The sequence below is a fragment of the Arachis hypogaea genome, chromosome 16 (assembly GCF_003086295.3).
Source record: "Arachis hypogaea cultivar Tifrunner chromosome 16, arahy.Tifrunner.gnm2.J5K5, whole genome shotgun sequence".
In the NCBI taxonomy this organism is placed as follows: Eukaryota; Viridiplantae; Streptophyta; class Magnoliopsida; order Fabales; family Fabaceae; genus Arachis; species Arachis hypogaea.
In genome coordinates, this window is record NC_092051.1 from 139,527,720 (window position 1) to 139,550,288 (window position 22,569).

Genomic DNA, 22,569 nt, shown 5'->3' on the forward strand with positions numbered 1-22,569 from the left:
GTGTTAGGTGCTTAAGTAGTTGATTTATGGTCTGTGTTAGGTGTAGTAACATGCACTGTTTTCTTAGAATGTGTTGGTTTATTTCACTTTCAGAAATGGCCACCATCCATATAACACTGTGTATTAATCTTAGAGGATGGTTTGAGAGAGGGCCGTGTGGGAAGCTTAGTTACGTTGGTGGTAAAGTCACAGAGATAGAGAGGGTTAATGTTGATACCTTGAATGGTTTTTTCGTAGCTGATTTGGTGAAGGACATAGGATATGCATCTGTTACTAATTTTTTCTGGCTGGAACCTGGGAAAGAGCTTGATGATGGGTTGAGGGACCTCAAGGTTGACATGGATATAGTTAGAATGTATGAGGCAGCTGTGAAGAACAGTAACAGAATAAATGTATATACAGAGCATCCGGTGGATGAGCCCGTATTAGTTGAGGAGAACAACATGACTCCATCAAAGATGAGAGTAAAGCGTTGTGCTAAAAGGGTTCCAACTCCAAAAAAGAGTCCAAAAAGAAGGTTGATAGTAGTGGAAGATGAGGATGATGCTGAAATTGTAAGTAATCTGCAAGTTGGGATGGAGGACCGAAAAAGGAGTGAGGCCCAGAGCAGGGAAGAGACCTATAAAGCACATACACAGGCTAGTTTGGAGGCCCAAAAAGAGGACAATATCACTATGGCCCAGGAGACAGCAGACCCACAACTTTCAGGATCTGTTGAGGCAGGACAGGTTTCTCAGCCTCCCCTAACACCTGGCATACCAGATAAACCACCATCAACTCAGTCCCAACCTTTCCAGCCACCTATTGAACAAGATCAGCAACCAACACACACTGCTTGTTCAGACTCAGTCCCTTCTTCTGAACCCAATGTCTCTGCACCTCTTGAACCAGAACAACTAACCCAATACACCCCACATTCATATGGGAATCCACTCTCACAATCAATCCCTCAGACAGTTCCACCCTCTGAGACCAATAGGACTCCCCAGAATGATCAGAGCAATCCTTCAGAGGAGGTTCAGGGAAGGCCAAAGGTGAACAAGAGGAGATCAACTAAGAGGGCCCCCCTACAGGCCAGTCTTTCATCCCAAACCCCGATCCAGACAAGCCTCCAACCTTCTACGTCCCTGTTGATGATGATGATTTCTCTTATGAAAATCCTGGTCATCATTGCTATGAATCAGAGGAATTGCATAGCATAGCAAGTGACGAGAATACTGAACAGACGCCAGGTTTTCCTCAGAGCAATGCTGATGCCCCAGTTAACCAGGTTCAGTTGGAGGTTGGGATGGAGTTTGAAACTCTAAGCCACTTCAGGAAGGCTATCAGAAAGTTTAATATCAATATTGGAAGGAGCATATTCTTTGCTCATTGTGATTCTACAAGATCGAAGGCTATATGCTATGATGAGGACTGTCCTTGGCAAATATACTGTGCCAAGAGAACATTTCCAGCAAGTTTTCAGGTAAAGACATTCGTAAATGAACATACCTGTAGTAGGGACAATTGCTGTAAGTCAGCAGATGGAAAGTGGGTCATAGATGAGTTGGAGGAGAGAATACGAGTGCAGCCAAACTTGATAGTTAGGGAGGCTGACCAATACTTCAGATCCGAGTATGATGTACTAATCAATGAAAGAAAAATTTATAGATCTATGAAGAAAGCAAAAGAGCGGATTGAAGGTTCTGAGATTGCACAATATGCATGACTTCGTGATTATGGTAACCAGATACTGAAGACTAATCCAGGTTCGACAGTAAGGATCCAAACGAATCCCATGCCTGATTCAAATCCAGTTTTTCTGAGGATCTATGTTTGCTTTGATGCGTGCAAGAAGGGGTTTGTGGGAGGATGTCGACCTTTTATAGGGTTGGATGGGACCTTCATAAGAGGATACTATGGGGGGCCGTTACTGACTGCAATAGGACAGGACGCAAATAATCATATCTATCCTATTGCCTACGCAGTTGTTGAATCAGAGAACAAAGAAAGTTATAAGTGGTTTTTGGAGATACTCCAGGAGGATGTGGGAGATTTTCAAGCTAATGGGTTTAACTTCATGTCAGATATGCAGAAGGTACTTGTGCATATTTACTTATAATCATGTATGGCTGATTCATGTGTTTAGTGACTTTGATGTTTTCTCTTAATATATGTATAATAATGTATGGCTGATTATTTGTTTTGGGTCTTGTTTAGGTCTGTTTTAGAAGTTAATTGAAATTTCATTGCTTAATCATTAGTAGCTTAATACCGAATTCTGTTTCAGAATGAGACTGATATTGAAATGTTTGGATTGTTGGATTAGCTAAATAGTCAATGAGACTTATGATTTAGTATTGGAATCTGGTTTAGATTTAGTTAATTATGGTTTGTGCTGAGACTGTTACTGGGAATTTGGAATCTGGTTTAGCTAAATAAACAATTCTGTTTTGTTTTGAGACTGATATTGGAATGCTGGGAAATTGTCTAGCTAAATACTTAAATCTGTTTCTGGTTTATTTGAAATCTGAGCGCTGTTTACTTAAATGAATTACTGTAGGGGCTAATCCCAGCCATACAAGAGATTTACCCAAATGCCAACCACAGATTTGTGCAATGCATATATGGCAAAACTTTCGCAAGAAATGGACTGACTTACAGCTGAAAATGTGCATGTGGTCTTGTGCCAAGGCAACCACAACACAAGACTTCAATGCTGCCATGGAGAGACTAAAAAGGATCAATGCTGGGGCTTGGGAGTACCTGCATAAGATTAGTCCTAAACAATGGAGCAGATCTCATTTCAGTGAATACCCTAAGTTGGATAACTACACCAACAACAACTGCGAGGTGTTTAATGCCAAGGTTAAGAAGATGAGGGGTAAGCCGATAATTACAATGTTGGAGGAAGTGAGGTGCTACGTAATAAGGATTATGGCTAGGAACAAAAAAGCTTTGGTTAGGTACAACGGAAGACTAGCACCAACCCAACAGAGCAGATTAGAGAGGGAAAAGCGAGAGAGCAACAAATGGAGGCCTCTGCCTACTAGAGATGACGCAGGGAATGTGTATGAGGTGCATTATCTGCCAACGAAGGTAAGTGTGGATCTTGGCAAAGGTACATGCAGCTGTCGACTATGGCAAATCACAGGTTTACCATGTAGACATGCATGTGCTGCTTTGGCTTACTAGAACAGAAGGCCAGAAGAATATGCCGACAACTGGCTCACCATGGGTGCATACAACGCAGCCTATCAAACTTCTATGCGTCCAGTTCCAAGCCAGCAGTACTGGGAGCACGATGTTGATACCCTCCCCATTCTGCCACCTCGGTATAGAAAACCAATCAGGTGACCTACACTCAAGAGAGACAAGAGAAATGATGGCCCTAAGGAGAAGAGTGACCCTCATAGAACAACAAAGAGGATTGGGACTATTATCTGCAAGTACTGCCTCCAGGTATGGTAAACCAATTATAGGTGAAATTCTGTCCTGTTCTATAGTTATTGATAAATGTGATTTTTAGTTCAAATTACGACTAATCCTTGTATCATTAGGCTGGTCATAATAAAAGAAGTTGTAAAAAGCGGAAGGAAGCTGCGGGTGAAGGGAGTTCTACCCCACAAGGACCAACAGCTGATGACGATGAGGATATGCTGGCTGAAATATACTATGAGGAGATATTAGAATCTGCAGAGGCTGAACAGGAGGCCACTGAAGAGGGAAATGAAACCGCAAGAACCAACACTCAACAAGTAAGTACATTGTTTTAATCATTTAACTAAGCTGCCTTGTAAATCTTGTGTGATAATAACTGCGTTGTTCTATGGTTTGCAGCAGCCTCACCCAATGCCTCCCCCACCGACTGCACAGCCACAGCCACCAGCAACAAATGCAACAACCAGAAAACAGGTTAAAAGGAGAAGTGTTAACGCCCGCCTCCGACCGGACAATGACAGTAGCCAAGTACACCACCTGCCAACCAGCCAGCAACAACTCCATCCACACACAACTCTCAAACTACACCACATCCACTGCAAGGTGCTAGTGCAGGAACAAGCACCCAATTCATGCAGTTCATGCCCACACCTGGAGTTGTGACTCCAACTGCTACAGGTCGAGGCACATCTGATAGAAGGAGAGGTCAAGGTAGAGGTCGAGGCAGGATACGTGGATCAAGCGGAGGAAAAAATGATTTATCAAGCGGGAGCAGTAACTCGACCCAAATATCATAGACTAATATTGAAAATTTAGAATCTGGCTTTTTGTTGTTTTTAGTTTACACTTGTGAGATACATAACTCTTGTGTTTTCTGATGCATTTTCATGCTATTGCTTAGATATGAATTAGTAAGGCTTTTTTTGAGGGTGTAAACTCAGTGGCCAGTACTTGACTTTTTTTGTTTAATATCAGAATGTTTGGAACCTCCAGCATCCATATATATATATATATATATATATATATAATGAACAATTTACTTGTTAAAGCATTTATATACTTGCCTTCTTTTGCCTCTTTTTGATATCACTATTCTTATTGTTACAACACTTTCTTCACCCAATTTGGTCCTTACTCATATATTGAAAAACAAAATTATCAGGTTGCTAATTTCCAACTTACTATTTGATCCTTAAGGGGAAAATACGGAATTATGTCCATTTTGTTATCAGAATCATTTCAGATTGCAGCAACAAGTTCAAACATTGTGTATCTACATCAATGTATCACATGAAAAGCAAACCAGTATAGATTAGAAACAATCCATATTATGCCAATATCATTCAAAAATTTTAACTATGACAGAACAAAGACCTCCAATTTTACAAGTCTTATGATTTCATAACCAAATACAACTCACAAAACAGACAAAATGCTACCCCCAGTGCAACAATAATAATCATCACTCTAATTTCCCTAATTTTACCCCTAATTTCAACCCTAAATTTGTCTATCTTCTTAGCCATCATTGAGGATGCTTGCAGATTTTCCCCCCTGCATTCAGCGTCAATCCATCATCAGGCGTTGCATAACAATGCTCGAACTTTCTCTTGGCTAAACATCTTGCCACGCCCTCCCATCCTTATTCGAGTTCATCCACCCAAACAAAGTATCTGCAATCTCTTGTCTGAGAGAAAAAAAAAACCCCAAATTTGTCAACTAAAAGTCAGAAATCATTGTCTCACCTCAACAACAACAGCAGATGTCCTTTACCGCCCATAGAGGACATCTGATGAACCATCTGTTAGGGTTCATAATCGTTCCAGACTCCATCAACATAACATCCCTCCTACAGAAATATTTACCGTCGAGCTTCTTCTCCTTCATCTTCTTCGAACTGGAAGAACTGCTGCGAGTTCCAAAATTTGCATCTGAGTTAAATCTGCGTGATGACATCGCTGGGGTTCTGAGATAACTCTGGGTGCACTTGAATTGCAACAATATTTCAGATTTGGGGTTATGGTTCAAATTGGGGAAGAGAACTTGCTAGGGTTTTCATTTCAACCATTACCTACATATACAAACGTTCAGATCCACGTGGATTGGGCTTTGGGAGGTTCGGAGAGCCATGTAGAACGCTACAAACCCGAAGCAGGTGCCAACCCAATCCAGGCTATTTTTGTCACACGGAGCCCATCTCTCATGGTTACAAAGTCAGTTTTCATCTACTATGGGTACATTTGTCAGCGTTCTGAACTCTCATGGGTACAAATGGTCAATTATTCTATTTTGGAGTACCTTTGATCTTCTTGAGGTTGTACCAAATGATAAAATGTATGATAAGAAATGGAATGAAGTAAATTAAGCATGATAGGAATTGCATGAGGTTGTTTTTTTATCCTTTTATTTTCATCCTTCTCCAATAAAAGGGCTCTTATTAATGTATTTTCTATTTCATGATTCACATATACTTGAAATTATGTGAATTAAAGTTGACTTTATTGTTTTTATTAATTTGCATAAGCTGGAAATTATCTTATGGTGAAGTTTTCCTTCAATTACCATTTGCGCTTTGAAATTGAGTGAATTAAGTGTTTCTAGGTTTGAGTATTTTGATATAGCTATTTATGAAAGTGTATGAGGCTTCATTGTAACCTTCTTTTTGAGGGGTAGACGAGCAATGCAATGTCGCCCCAAAGATATACATTTTTTGAAAAATAATTTAGGAGAAAAGATTGTATGATTTCTTTTTAGTATATTTAGATATAAGTTTTCTCTATTTTTTGTTTTTTTTACTTAGAATTTAGATTACTGCTACTCAATATCCATTACTTATTTGATTAGAAAAGAAAAAGTTTCATGCTTTTAAAATAAGATAAAAAAAAAAAGAGAGGATTGAGTTGGCAATTAAAAATATTTGAGTTATTAAAAATTGTATACTTTTAAAAAAATTTTATTTGAATTAATACTATATATGTGTTGAGCTACATATATTTCTTTATTTTCTGGCCTTATAGGAGACTGTTGTGTATTTGGTTTTATTAAAAAAATATTAGATTTTTTTTAGAAACGATTGCTAACTTGTTAAGAATAGTATATTTTACGTCATTAAGCCATAGAAATTGTTGTCTCACCACTACCTTCTGGCATAGTATTGCGTGACAAATTTAGCTTTATTACTAACATATTTTGTTTCCTTTAACAATTAACATTACCAATTGATTGCGTATGTAAATTTGTCTTAAATTTTAATGCAGATTTCAATCTGCATTCTGAAAACAATGAAAATAAAGATATATTAGCAAAATGATAAGTTAGATGCCATATCAAAAAGATATATTAGTAAGTTGATACTACACCAAAAATATCCATCATCTTTAGTTTTGAAGCTTCGTTGCAAAATAAGAATACAATAGTAGAAATAAATTTAGTAAGTTGTCAGTTAGTTAAGCTTGCATATATAATGATTTTAGTTTTTACTCTAATTTTAACCATTTTAACATGTAAAATGTAATATTTGTACATCTTATTATAATTATTAAAGGTGTAATATAATAGAAAATCAATTGTTCTAAGCATAATGCCTATTTGATATTTAGATAGGTCTAAAACATTTTTATTTAGTTAACTTTTTGGGACAGATAAATATCGAATGATTAAATACAAACTTTTTTCAAGCAAAAATTTAGGTAAGGTGATAATAAAATTAAGATTAATTATGTTTGCTATTAATACATATTATTTAATTAACAATGATTCAACGCTTTTATACACGAGTACTATAAAATTGGAGTTTATTTTAGTTAAAAACCAAAGTTAATCATGAAGGATTATTTCGCCATCAATATATTTTCTTTTCTAATATTGGTAAACAATTTTTTTCAAATGAGACAATTGTTTTAGCTATTTTTGGTGATTACTTAAAAGATTTCACCAATGTCAATCATGTTCAAAGTGGAGCAGTATTGACTCCTGGTTCGTCCGAACACTAGAGAGGCCGAGCTTAAGCGCTTCCGAGCAAATCGCCGATGAAGGGGAAGAGCTTTACGTCGGCCAAAATCAAACACCGTGGCGGGAATATCTGCACAAGATACTCCGACGCTCAAGTCAGTAATGATTTTAAGTGAATGGGTTTAGAGTAAAAAGTAAAAGACTGAGAGTGATAGAACCTGAGACCTAGCCGAGCATATTAGCTAGGTTTTATAGGAGTTGGTTTTTACCCGTTAGTGGATAAGTCCTAGTTTGTAGGTTGGTTATGATGTTCTGTTTTGGTGCTATAAACCAGCTGAGCACGTTTTCTTATTTTCAGTTGGGTGATGCTGCTTCGGTCCTGATCACGTGCCGAGATTTTCGGACGGCTGATACGGGACCGAGCTTTATGATGCACGTGTCTTTTTATTCGAATGGGTGAGGCCGAGCTTATCTGCTCTTGTTCCGAGCTTGTTTAATGTGACGCCAGCCTCAGATATTTACGTGACGAGTATTCCGGGCGACCGAGGATACAGGTAACGTATCATAGCCCCCAAGCTTGCCTTGGTGTGGACAGGACTAAGGCGAGCTTTCGGACCAAGAGTACTGGATCCTCAGTTGCCGATTTTGTTTGTCGCATATGGTCCTTGTAGCCCCCAAGCTCGGCTTGGTTTTGTTTGGACTACGAAACGGTTTTTTATGTGTTTAATACTTGCTTCGTTCTTCGCGCCATTTGACATGATTGACGTGAAACGTGCCCCGCATCCTCAGGCACCCCTGTCCGTTGGATTTCGTGGTCATTAAATGCCTCTCTTTTTTGACGACGAGGATTTAATGCGGGGGTTTTGTGTAACCGTTTAGGTTACTGGGCTTACTCCTTTATTACCTTTGCTTTTTGTAATTCCTATTTGCTGCTGTTTTCTGGAAAAAAGGAGTTTTGGTTTGGTTTCCTGTCTGAGAATGTCTAGCAAAGGTCAGTGCTGAATTCACGTTTTCTTCTACCTTTTTGAGCTTTATTTTTCTTTCTTTGTCTGCAATGGAGAACTGTGATGTGGTTGATCCGTGTGGGTGGGTTGATTCCAGGGTGAGGGAATATGCATCTCAGTTTGATGATGAGGAGTCAGTAAAGTTACTGGAGTCGGATTTGTGGGTTAGAAAAGGTAGTAACATTAGGATAGAGTTATTGCCGTGTGGTAAAGAGGACCGAGTCTGTGACCAGTTGAGGGATTGGTCTTTCTTTTATATGTATAGCTGTTTGTTTACTGAATTGGGGGTCAAACTGCCTTTTACCGAATTTGAATGTGGGGTCTTATACTGGTTGAACTGCGCCCCTACCCAGCTGCACCCGAATTCTTGGGGTTTTGTACGGGCTTTCGAGGTATTGATGGAGTTATTAGATTACCCTCCTTCTCTGAGGCTTTTCTTCTCGTTGTTTCAGGCTAAGGGGGTGGGACGTGGGTTGTGGGTAAATCTTAGCAGTTATCCGCGTCGGGCTATCTTTGGTCTGTATAAATCTTTGTTTAAGGATTTTAAGTCGATGTTCGTTAAGGTGAGGAGTGTACCCGAGGAGTTTCCCTTCTATTTGAATGAGCACTTGGTCGAAAAATTTCCCTTGTCTTGGTGTCCCGAACCTTATCAGGTATTAGACGTAGATGATAGGCATCCAGATGATGATATTATGATGAGCTTCTTATTTAAATCATTGGGTCCGAAGGGGTTGTTATCGATTGCCGAGATGTTGAAATGGGATACTAATAGACAGGCTGTTTATGATCACATAGGTAACTTAATTTGTCATGCTTCTGTCTTTCCTTTATAAGGTGCTCTTTCTGGTTTTTATTTGCTTGTCTTTGTTCTGCAGCTGAGAGGGCTCCTGCGATTACAACTGCGGGCCTGAAATCTTTCTTCAACCAGCGCAAGAAAGGTGAAAAGGAAGTGTCTTCGAATGCTGGAAAAGGTTTAGCTGCCTTGATTCATCATGGGCCAAAACATAAGAGGAAGAGGGGACAAGCCCAGGGCAGCCTTGCCGAGGTTTTGGAGGGTAAGGGGGAGTCTTCTATGATTTTGGAGAAGGTTGAGTCTGCATATGAGTCACAGAAAAGGCTTCACGGTTATGACGAGAATGAGCACGCTAGGTCTCTGTGGGCGAAGTTGTATCCTTTCAGTACTATGGCTGACGAACTGTGTTGCTTTCCGGACGATATGAAAATGATTGAGGAAGTTGGCCGAGCTGGTGTTAGTCGGTTTCTACAGGTATAGGTTATTTTGTTTGAGGTTGTGGCTTTTTGTTGATGTCTCTTATTTCGTTATTTTATTTTCGTAGGTGATTGGTGCTCGGATTGTTGCCATTGGCCGAGCACAGGAGCTTGCCCTGGATCGGGAGCAGACTGAAGTTTCCCGTGTAGAAGAGCTGTCTGGGATCATTCAGGAAAAAGATCAGAAAATTGCTGAGCTTGCTGCTTCTATGGAGAAAAAGGAGTTGGAGTTGGCCGATGAGAAAAAACTTCAAAAGTCCTCGTCTGAAAAATTGAAGGTTGTGGAATCTGAGAACGATCAGCTCTCTGCCCGGGTCAAAGAGTTGGAAGGCGGAGTTTATGAGGCCTTTGCCCAAGGGTTTGACAGTGCTGTCTCCCAGGTCAAGGTGGTGTATCCGGAAGCTGATCCTTCGAAACTTGATGTCATGAAAGTGGTTGTTAATGGTGAACTTGTCAAAGATGAAGGTACTGGTGAGAGTGAGGGATCTAGCATAGGTGATAAGGCAAACTAGGCTTTTAGTATTTGATCTTGTTTATTTTGTATATTTGTAGCATGCTTGAAACTTGTGGCTGTTTTATCTTGAACTTTGTTTTCGAATATTTGGCGATAACGTTTTGGGTACCGAGTATGTAATTCGGTTGCGATACTTTTATTTTCCGAGCATATAGCTCGGCTTAGTTATGACTTTGTAAAAACTGATATTTTGGATGAATTCATGATTATGTGTTGGTGACAGTTGCAACTGTTTCTTGATTGTTGGTAAAGAGAGTAGTAGCTCTAATACAAGGGTTATGGCTGGTTGATCTCTTGGGACTTGTTTAAATATTTTGATGTTTGTTGTATTTTTTCCGAGTATTATGCTCGGTATGTGCATTTAGAATTCCGAGTATGAAGCTCGGACTAGTTTGTTCATTGGAAAAAACTTTGACTCGTTCTTATGATCGAGGTTTTCCGAGGAATAAGCTCGGCTCGTGATGTTAGGGTTCCGAGGATTATGCTCGGATAATTTGGAGTGTTTACTAGCTGAAGTGTATGTTAACTGTCAGAATGAGAACTGTTTTGATTGCACATTGAGTTGTGTGGGTACAATGACTTGTTGCGTCTGGCCTCGTTAAAACCCTTCCCGAGTAAAACCCATGTGTTTTGGGAAAAAACCTTCGGAGGGAAAAAAGAGTACCATCATTCGCTATTTTGCATACTATGTTATGACTGATATTTCTTTAGAGAGGAGATATTTCATGTTCCCGGTAGCTGGTCTCCTTTGAGGGTTTCTAGTTTGTAAGCCCCCTTTCCGAGATTGTGAAGAACTCGGAAAGGACCTTCCCAATTTGCCGCTAATTTGCCATGTGCTGGTGGTTTTCGAGCATCTTCTGTTCGTCTGAGTATAAGGTCTCCATTGTTGAAAGACCTGTGAATTACTCTTTTGTTGTGTCTTCACTCTAGGTATCATTTTCTGGCTCGTTGCTTTATGGCGGAAATTTCTCTGTCTTCTTCTACAAGGTCCAATTCGGCTGTCCGAGCTTGCAAATTATTGGATTGATCGTAGAGGTCGGTCCTTAATGTTGGGATGCTGACTTCTACTGGAATGAGTGCTTCTGCGCCATATACCAGTTTGAAAGGAGTTTCTCCCGTGGCGGACTGAATGCTGGTATTATAGCTCCATAGGATTTCTGGGATGAGATCGGCCCATTCTCCTTTAGCATCGCCGAGCTTTTTCTTTAACCCCTGCAAGATAATTCTGTTCAACCTGTCCGTTAGTTTGCGGGTGCTCTACCGAGCTGAAATGATGTTTGATGTTAAAGTTTGTTAGAAAGGTAGCGAGCTTATGATCTGTAAATTGTCTCCCGTTATCCGAGATTATCTCTCTTGGGATACCAAATCTGCATATGATATTTTTCCATAGAAAAGATCGCACTTTCTCTGCTGTTATGTGCGCTAGTGGTTGTGCTTCTATCTACTTAGAGAAATAGTCAATTGACACTAAAAGAAACTTTACCTGGCCTGGCGCTTTCGGAAAGGGTCCGAGGATATCCAGTCCCCACCTATCGAAAGGCCAGCTTACCTCTATGGTATGGAGCTCCTCGGCCGGGGTCTCTGAGAGGGTGGCGTGCTTTTGACAATTATCACATGTTTTGACTTTTGTGATGCAGTCTCATTTTATCGTCGGCCAATAGTATCCTGTTCGCAAGATCTTTGCTGCTAATGCTCGGCCGCCGATGTGGTTTCCACAGACTCCTTCATGCGTTTCAGCCATAACCTCCTCGCATTCCTCTCTGCTGATGCACTTGAGTAGTGGTTGTGAATGTCCTCGCCTGTATAGGGTGTTTCCGAGCACTGTATAGAAGCTTGCTCTTCTTCGGAAGAGCGGGAAGTTCGGTTCGTCATTTGGTATAGTGCCTGTGTTTATGTAATTGAGAAAAGGTGTTCGCCAATCTGGGACCTGTGTTATACTCAAAATTGTACCCTGCTCAAAACTCAGTTTGTCAAGTGTTAGCTGGGACAGTGCCGATGTGTTTTCGGCTTGCCGAGTCGTGGCCAACTTAGATAACACATCAGCCCTGGTGTTTTGTTCTCGATTTACATGAATAATATCGAATTCTTTAAATTTTGAAATTAGATCCTTTGTTATGAGCCAATATTTCTCTAACAAAGGATCTTTTACCTGGAATTCGCCCTTTATTTGATGTACCACTAACGAAGAGTCGCAGTAGGCTGTTATTCGAGGTATCTGTAGTTGTAGGGTGAGCTTTAGTCCAGCAAGTAGGGCCTCATATTCTGCCTGATTGTTGCTTGCGTTGAAGCAGAACTGTAGTGACTGTTCGGCCACCACTTTGTCTCCTTCTTTTAGTAGTATCCCTGCCCCACTGCCTTCTTTGTTTGACGCTCCATCCACATGTATGCTCCAACTGGCCTCTGTATTATGTGTGTCATTAGTCATCTCCGATATAAAGTCGGCTAGCACCTGTGACTTCAGTGTTTTCCTTGATTCGTACTGGATGTCAAACTCGGAGAGCTCGACCGACCATTTTATCAATCTGCCGGCGAGCTCGGGTCTGGTTAATATCTGCCTTAGCGGTTGGTCTGTTCGTACTATGATTGTGTGGCTCTGAAAATAGTGCCGCAGTCTTCTTGCTGTGGTAATTAGTGCTAGCGCCAGTTGTTCTATCTTCGGGTACCTTGTTTCTGCTGGCTGTAGCACCCTACTGATGAAGTATACTGGGTTTTACTTTCTTCCTGTTTCTGTTACTAAAACCGAGCTTATAGCATGGTTAGATACTGATAGGTATAAGTACAGTGGGTTACCTGTCTCTGGTCTTTGGAGGATTGGTGGTGATGTCAAGTGTTGTTTAAGTTCGGTAAAAGCATTTTCGCATTCGTCTGTCCAGTTGAACTTCCTGCCTTTAGAGAATGTCTGGAAAAAGTGATAAGATCGGTTTGCCACTGCAGGTAGAAAACGTGACAGGGCAGCTATTCGTCCTGCAAGTTGCTGGACTTCCTTTACCATTTTTGGGCTTGTCATGTTCAGTATGGCCTTGCACTTTTCTGGGTTGGCCTCGATGCCTCGAGATGTTAACATGAATCCCAGGAACTTCCCTCCTTGTACTCCGAACGCACATTTGTCTGGATTGAATCTCATGTTATATGTTCGGAGTTGTCTGAAGATTTCTGCTAAGTCGTCGCAGTGTGACCTCTGCATAGGTGTTTTTGCTACCATGTCATCTACATAGACCTCCATATTGCGTCCTATCTGTTGTTGGAATACCTTGTCCATTAGCCTTTGATATGTCGCACCTGCATTCTTTAGACCGAAGGGCATTACCTTGTAACAAAAATTCCCATGTTCTGTTATAAAAGCTGTTTTGCTTTGGTCTTCTGGGTGCATTAGAATCTGGTTATAGCCAGAGTATGCATCCATAAAACTCAAAGCTTTGAAACCAGAGGCGTTATCAACTAATTTATCAATGCAAGGCAGTGGATATGCATCTTTAGGGCAAGCTTTATTTAAGTTTGTAAAGTCGACGCACATGCGCCATTTACCTGAGCTCTTCCTTACCATTACCACGTTGGACAACCATGTGGTGAAGCGAATTTCTCTGATGAAGCCTGCATTGATGAGCTTCTGGGTTTCTTCGAGTGCTGCTTGTTTTTTCTCTTCTCCGAGGTTCCTTTTCTTCTGTGCAACTGGTCGGATTGTTTTGTCGATTGCTAGCTTGTGGCAGATGACTTCTGGGTTGATTCCGGGCATGTCATCTGGTGTCCATGCAAAAAGGTCGGCATTCTGACGCAGTATGTGAATGAGTTTTGCTCGGTCTGCCCCTTCTAATGCTTCTCCAACATATGTGCATTGTTTGTCATCTGATGTCAGTGTTACTTGTTGAAGATTGTCCATTGGCCGAGGTCTTTCGCCGAGGTCTTCCCTTGGGTTCGAGATCGGCTAGTGTCGCTGTGTTGGCAGACGTGTGGATTGCTTGAACTTGGGGCCGAGCTTCCTGTTTTGTTTGTACTGATTTTAGACCAGCGTTATAGCATTGCCGAGCTTCTTGATGGTCGGCATACACCGTAGCTATCTTGTTTTCCTGCACTGGAAACTTGACACACAGATGTAATGTGGAAACCACTGCCCTGAATATATTCAGGGCGGGTCTCCCAAGTATAATATTGTAAGGGCTGTAACAGTTTACTATTAGGTATTGAATATCAATCGACTTTGACATAGGGATTTCTCCCATTGTGGTCTTTAGCCATATGTGTCCCATGATGGGGACTCTCTCTCCGGAGAACCCAATTAGCTCTCCGGAGGAGGGTTGTATCAATTTTTCTGATAATTTCATTTTTGTAAAAGTAGAGTAAAATAAAACATTAGCACTACTACCTGGATCTAACAATGTTTTTCTTACCAACAATTCTCCGACCTGGATTGAAATTACCACGGGATCGTCGAGGTTAGGGCTTGCCGATTTGAAGTCTGCTTGGTTGAAGGATATTGTGACATCTGGTTCTTTGTCCTTCTTTGGTTGTATAGTTCCTTCGATTGCCAGCATCGCTCTATAGCTTCGTTTCCTGGCCGAGCTTGTTTCTCCTCCGCCTGCGAATCCCCTGATATGTGGTTAATGACTCCTCTTGGTGGATCAGGAGTCGTCCTCTCTTTTTTGTCGCTGGGCATTGCTTGCTTATGCTCTACCCTGTCCGAGTTTCCTACTCTGCCCTTCCGGGTTTCGATATATTTGTCCAGGAGCCCTTGGCGTGCTAACCTTTCCAGGAGGTCCTTCGCGACGATGCAGTCGTCCGTAGTGTGACCGAACTTCCGGTGGAAGGCACAATGCTTTGTCTTGTCCACGAACCTTTGATCCTGGTAGTTTCCTGCTCGGGCTGGTGGCTTTATGATTTTGGCGTTGAAGATCTCTCTGATGATGTTTTCTCTTCTGGTATTGAATCTGGTGTATGTGTTGTACTTTGATGCGGGCTTGGGAGGTTTCTTAGTGTCCCTGTTGCCTGGCGATCTGAGAGTTCTTTCTTCATCTCTCCGATGTGGTTGTTTGTCCGACTTTTGGGCTTCTCGGAGTTCTTCGATCTCCATTTGACCTGCCGCCCTTTCTCGGAATTCCTCTAGCGTCTTCAGCTTTGTTATGGCAATGGTCTCCCGAAATTTGCCAGGCCTTAGGCCGGCCTTGAGAGCGTGCAGGTGAACGGCCGGGTCCAAGTCTTGGATCTCCATAGTGGCGTCAGCGAATCTGGTCATGTAGTCTTTCAGGCTCTCGTGCTGACCTTGTTTGATGGTGCCGAGATAGTCCGAGCCATGTACGTAGATTCTTGATGCAGTGAAATAATCATTGAATGATCTGGCGAGGTCTTCGAAGGAGGAAATCGAACCTGCAGAAAGTTTAGAAAACCAAAGTAACGCAGCACCATCTAGGTATGTGGGGAATGCTCGGCAGAGAACGGGCTCATTGTTAGGGCCATTGAAGAACATCATTGATTGGAACTTCTTCACGTGGGCTCGGGGGTCGCCGAAACCCTTGTATGGCTCTAGTGCGGTGGGCAGTATAAAATTTTTTGGCATCTGGTAATTTGTGATCTCCTCGGAGAAAGGGTTGTCGAGGGTGAGCTTTTCCTTTGGCGGGATGATGTTTAATGGGTCTGTAGTGCCTTGAGCCGAGCTTTTGGAGGTTTCTCCATTGTTCTGTGTAGACAGCTCGGCTATCCTTCGTACTTCCGCCTGAAGCTCGGCGATTTGAGCCAGGAGGTCGTCCTGTGAGAGTTGTGAATTTTCCTTGTCAGCCATGTTCGAGGATCGAGAATCCTGCAAAATAGAGTAGAAGACTAAACGAAGGAAAAAGTGGGGTTAGATGTATTCGGCCCCACGGTGGGCGCCAATTGGTTCGTCCGAACACTAGGGAGGCCGAGCTTAAGCGCTTCCGAGCAAATCGCCGATGAAGGGGAAGAGCTTTACGTCGGCCAAAATCAAACACCGTGGCAGGAATACCTGCACAAGATACTCCGACGCTCAAGTCAGTAATGATTTTGAGTGAATGGGTTTAGAGTAAAAAGTAAAAGACTAAAAGTGATAGAACCTGAGACCTAGCCGAGCATATTAGCTAGGTTTTATAGGAGTTGGTTTTTACCCGTTAGTGGATAAGTCCTAGTTTGTAGGTTGGTTATGATGTTCTGTTTTGGTGCTATAAACCAGCTGAGCACGTTTTCTTATTTTCAGTTGGGTGATGCTGCTTCGGTCCTTAATACGGGACCGAGCTTTATTATGCACGTGTCTTTTTATTCGAATGGGTGAGGCCGAGCTTATCTGCTCTTGTTCCGAGCTTGTTTAATGTGACGCCAGCCTCAGATATTTTCTTGTTTAATTGCTAACATTGTTGAAGTCAATCATTACATGTTCTCTTTAAAAAATAATGAGATGATACCTATGTGTACTTATACATTTATAGTTTGTAATATTAATTACTTGATAAAACAACTTTTTTAATATTAATGAACCATATACCATCCTATTCCGCACAAAAAACATGTTTGAGTATTAAGGTTAAATAATGTCTTTTTTATCGAGTATTAGCAGTCCGTCCGTGCGATGCGCAGAAAATGGTGAAACAGTGATTAATCTCAATATATATAAATGAGAAGAAAATATGATCATGGCAAAATAATTATAATATTAAAAAGGTATACATTGTTGTTCCTGAAATGAAGATATTAAAAGTATCTCTTAAATAAGTTGATAACGAGAATATTTGCGGTGCTAATATGCAACTATTTGTGTGTGTAATTATTATAATATATTTTAATTAAATTTAAATGTGTTTTATTATGTGATAATAAATTATGAATAAATATTATTTATCTATATTTGTGAAAATTTTGTTTGAAAATTATTATTTATCAATTTACTAATATATCTTTTGATCCTCTTGTGGAACAGCAAAATTTTTATCCAAGACTTTGTTAATACAGGACCCAAAAAAAAAATGCCAATAATATTTTTATGTAAGTAACAATTTCATGTCCAAATAAAAAATGTATGTAACAATTTGCACACATCAGCTTTGGTGGTGAAATTCTCTATAGTCTTTTTTGTCACCGAGTTATCTTCACTACTTTGCCAATTACCATCTCATAGACAATTTTGTTTTCGTGCTGGCCTCTTGTTTGGGAAATTAAATTAATCCTAAAACTAAAGTGATACAATTTTGTGTGTCTGCATAAAAGATTATGTGGCAAGTCACTTACTACAAAAAAAAGGAATTTTTTATTTAAATAAATAAAATAAATGTAATAATTATCAAAATAAATAATTTTAAAAGTATTTACTGATTTAAATTTTTTAGTCTTATCTTGTTTACACGATAAACGAGATGACATTTTATGTATCTCCTTTACAATGTAAACGAGATAAGACACATCAGTGTCTTATTTAAAAAATTTCGTGTTGTCTATCTCGTTTACACTGTAAACGAGATACATGAATTGTTCATCTCATTTACAGATATATAGTAGACAACCACATCAGCTATAAAAGGATGTGTAACCTTTGGTATTCTTCACAAACTTTTTCTATCTAGTATTTCTCACGAATACAGGGCATCAATGGCCAGTAATAATCCATACATAGTTGTGCTTGTTTATCCCAATTGTCATATGAGAAATGGCGACAACAAGGTGACATTTGAGTGTGAGGATCCGATATTGTTTCGCACTCAGCGTGTGAATACGTTGCCGGATTTGAAGAGTTTGATATTGAGCAAGCTCGGTGGTACAGAAATGAGAAAAATCAGAAGGGTGACGTATAAGTTGCTGGCACCCATGGGTAACGGAGTCTTCCGGTTTCAACTATTCCGACTTCAAGGGGACGAGCATGTGCGACTGATGTTCGACATCCATGGGAGGATCATGGTGGAGCAGGTAATGGAGCTTTCCGTAGAGATAGGACACAGTGGTGGTGGGAGTTCCGTTTCAACTATTCCCTCGGCTGTTATAATCGTTACGGATATTCAGGGCTGTGTCAGCTTAACTTTTAATAGGATTGGAATGGGCTAATTAACTAAAGCACATATACTTTCTCCATAATAGATAGAGGGCTTTGTCGAGCTTCTTTCCGGGCTTGATGAAGTAGCTTGCGGATTGGTCTTCATTGCAGCTTTCTCCTCTTTCTTTTTCACAGCTGCCCATGAGTGAAAAGCAACGAGCGTCTAAAGACCGAGCACTATCGCCCAGATCCTAAAGCCTTCTTATCTTGAGTAGTGGGGAAAAAGCTGTTGGAGGAATAATAGCATTTGAAATGGAATCATCATAACACTCGACCTATGTACAGGACGACCGACCTCTCGCACCACCACCCATTCATGTCGCCATTCCAATGGATGAGGCAAACGAGGGCAAGGAGGAGTCGGATGAGGATTACGTGGCGGACAGTGCAGACAGCAACTCGTTCGATGGTGGGGATGAGGATGAGTGTGTTCCGGAGACACCTATCCAGACTGTGGCTGGTGCGGTATTTATAACCATAGACTAACCGGCAAGTGCACCGGATCGTACCAAGTAATACCTTACGTGAGTAAGGGTCGATCCCACGATGATTGATGGATTAAGCAACAATAGTGTTTGATAGGCTTAGTTAGACAAACAGAAAATAGTGTTTGGAAGTTCAAAAGCATTAACAATAAATTTAGAATATTAAAGATAGGCAGATAAATAAGTTGGGAATAAAATATTGAGAAGGCAGTTAAGGCTTCAGAGTTATCTATTTTTCCGGATTTACTTTTCTTACTAACTATTTTAATCATGTAAGATTTAATTCATGGCAAACTATTTGTGACTAGACCCTAATTCCTTAGACCTTTCTAGTCTCCTCTAAAATTCATCAACTGTCAATTCCTTGGTCAATTAATTCCAATTAGAGGGTGATGATCAAATTCTAGTTCATATGCCACAAGAATCCTAATTATCCAAAAATAAAGGGATTATATGTCACGTATCCCGTTAAATACAAACAATTAGAAATTCAGGATAATATGTTTTCAAGCTATTGTTCAAGTAAAGAGCTTTTCCAAGTTATACAAGAACTCAATTAGAACATGGGTCATACTTCTGTTCCACCCAAATTCATAGAATAAAGAACGAAAATAATTATTGAAATATAAATAAAAAACATGAATTAAAATAGAAAAATAATAATATCAATCCATACAATAGACATAACTCCTAACCTTAACAATTGAGGATTAGTTGCTCATGGTTCGGAGTGAAAAATAAGGATTGTAAATTGGAATAGGAATAATGTTCCCGTCTTCGAATCACCCTGTTGGCATTCCTTTTATAACTAATCCTAATAAATTTAAAATCTAATTTTTAAAATTAAAAATAAAAATAATATCTTTTCCTAATTTAAGATTTGAATTTAAATTTGAATTAATTAACAAGTCTTCAGTTGATGGGTGGAGACCACATGTTTTGTCCATTCTGCAGCTTTTAATCTGTGTTTTTTGGGTTGAAAACTGAGTTAAAATAGCCCAGAAATCGCTCCAGCGTTTTTCTGCGTTTTTCCTGCACGTGGCGCATGTCACGCGTACGCGTCAGCCACGCGTACGCGTCGATGGTTTTCTTCGCGTGTCACGCGTACGCGTCGCTGAGTAAATCTTCAAATCACGCGTACGCGTCGCTCCTCGCTACCATCTCATTTGATTCTTGTGCTGCAGAAACTCCATCAAATTCCACCAAATGCTACCTAAAATAAACAAAATTACAAAAGACTCAAAGTAGCATCCATATTGGCTAAAAGATAATTAATTCTTTATTAAACTCAACAAATTAGATGCAAATTCACTAGTAAAATATAGGAAAGATGCTCACGCATCACAACATCAAACTTGAACTGTTGCTTGTCCTCAAGCAACCAAAATTAATATAGGCTTAGGATGTGAATTTGCATGAGAATGAGAGTTCGATTAAGCTCATGTCTCTTCTTATAGTGGGGTTTACAATTGCAATCCTGAATAGTTTTGGCATCTCACTTTATCCTTTGAAGTTCAGAATGATTGACATCCATAGGAACTCAGATTTCAGATAGTGTTATTGATTCTCCTAGTTCAGTATGTTGATTCTTGAACAAAACTACTTTATGAGTCTTGGCCGTGACCCTAAGCATTTTGTTTTCCAGTATTACCACCGGATACATATATGCCACAAACACATAACTGGGTGAACTTTTTCAGATTGTGACTCAGCTTTGCTAGAGTCCCCAGTTAGAGGTGCCCAGAGTTCTTAAGCACACTCGTTTTGCTTTGGACCACGACTTTAACCGCTCAGTCTCAAGCTTTTCACTTGACACCTTCACGCCACAAGCACATGGTTAGGGACAACTTGATTTAGCCGCTTAGGCCAGGATTTTATTCCTTTGGGCCCTCCTCTCCATTAATGCTCAAAGCCTTGGATCCTTTTTACCCTTTGCCTTTTAGTTTAAAGAGTTATTGGCTTTTTCTGCTTGTTTTTTCTTCTTTTTTTTTTTGCCATTTTTTTTGCAAGCTTGTGTTTTTTCACTGCTTTTTCTTGCTTCAAGAATCAATTTTATGATTTTTTAGATTATCAATAACATTTCTCTTTTTCATCATTCTTTCAAGAGCCAATAATTTTAACATTCATAAACTTCACTATAAAAATATGCACTGTTCAAACATTCATTTAGAAAAAAAGTATTACTACCACATCTAAGTAAATAAGACTACTCTTAAAATTAACTCAATTTCTCATGCAATACATCACTTCTGTATTTTTTATTTGAATTCAAGCTCAGTGAGTAATACATGAGACATCTTTTCAGAATTAAATCAATTAAGAGAAAACTAAACTAGACCTAGGATTCTAACTAATCAATGATCATGCAACAAACAAAGTAGAAACAGCAGAAAACCGGAACATAATATAGAAAAAGAGGGGAGGAATAAAGAGTGAAAGGAGTTTAACCACCTTAGTTATCCTAACAGTCGTTTTATTCTTTAGGTTAGTTGTGCTCCTCTGTGAAGATGATTCGCCTCCCTTTTGGTGCCATAGGAATAAACAGAAAACCCTTAAGTGAAGCGTCAACACCAAACTTAAAGGTTTGCTTGTCCTCAAGCAAAGAAGAACTGAAAATAAAAAGAGACAAGTATTAATATGAAAGAAAAAGGAAAGGATAAAAGAACAAGAGAGAATTAGGATTGGGAGAAGGAGAAAGAAAATTAAAACTGGGCGGCGAAGGCGACGCATGCGCGTACGGCACGCGTACGCGTGGGTCGCGGAACTTCCTTGATGACGCGTCAGCGTCAGGCACGCGTCCGCGTGCCCTGGGTTTTGCGCAATTCGCTCGAAGCCAGCCGCGCGCACGCGTAACTCTCTGTTTGCGTGGCTATGGAACCAATATTGGCATACGACGCGTTCGTGTCATGCACGCGCACGCGTGGATGGCTGATTGGTCAAATGACGCGCACACATCAGGGACGCATACGCATGGGCAATTTTGTGCTTTTAGCACACTTCCAGCCCCAAGCCAGCATAACTCTCTGCCCAAACACCTTTTACGCCGATTGCGAGGTCACGCGTACGCGTCGATGACGCGGACGCGTGGAGTGCCAAAATCATGAGTGACGCGTACGCGTGGGATACGCGTACGCGTGGGTTTGTTTGTGCTAGAGGCATCATTTTCGCATCATTCCCATGCAACTCTTTGTTCAAAGTTATTTTTCACGCACACATGACTGACGCGTACGCGTCAGCGACGCTTGCGCGTCGTGTGCTCTTTTTTTTTGTTTTTTGTTTTTTATAGCTTGAGGTGTTCGGTTCCTATGATAAAATAGCTGCATGATCAGTAAAATAGTAAAAACTCAATATAACTTAAATAAGTAAGAAAACTACTACTACAAAAAATAACTAAGGATACGAAATTATCGGGTTGCTTCCCGACAAGCGCTTCTTTAACGTCACTAGCTTGACACTTGATTATTGAAGTTTCTTCCTCTTCTTCCAGTTGGTTAAAAGAAATGTCTCCAAGGGGAGAGAGGTGAAAATTAGTGCCCCTTGATATAAATTCCTCCTAACAAGCTTTCTTTTATTGTGATTAGCTTGATTCACCTTGCTTGTTGGGGTAGAGGTTGGATTGCTTTTTGCTGACCTTTTCTTCTTCATAGATATTTTCTTCTGTTTTATTGTCACAATTCTCTTTTTAGTGCTTCCCTTGGTTATCTTCACATCTTTGATTTCAACATGTGGGTGTTGTGTGATGGTTAGAGTGTACCCTTCATCAAGAACTTCTTGAATTGGTGGTTCAATAAACTCACCCTCCATGCCACTCTCTGCTTCATTGGAGTGTAGATTTCCATAATTGTTTTCATCCCTTGCAACCTTCTTTGTTTGTGCATCTTCCTTCTTTGTTGGTGCATCAACCTC

At 40.3% G+C, this 22,569-nt stretch overlaps 1 protein-coding gene across 1 annotated transcript; it reads right to left on the reverse strand.

Moving 5' to 3' along the window:
• Positions 1-14,569: 14,569 nt before the first annotated feature.
• Positions 14,570-15,928, reverse strand: LOC112757689 (uncharacterized). The gene has a single exon (XM_025806246.1). It carries the CDS (start codon positions 15,926-15,928, stop codon positions 14,570-14,572), a length of 1,359 nt encoding a protein of 452 aa, XP_025662031.1.
• Between the last annotated feature and the right edge of the window lie 6,641 nt (positions 15,929-22,569).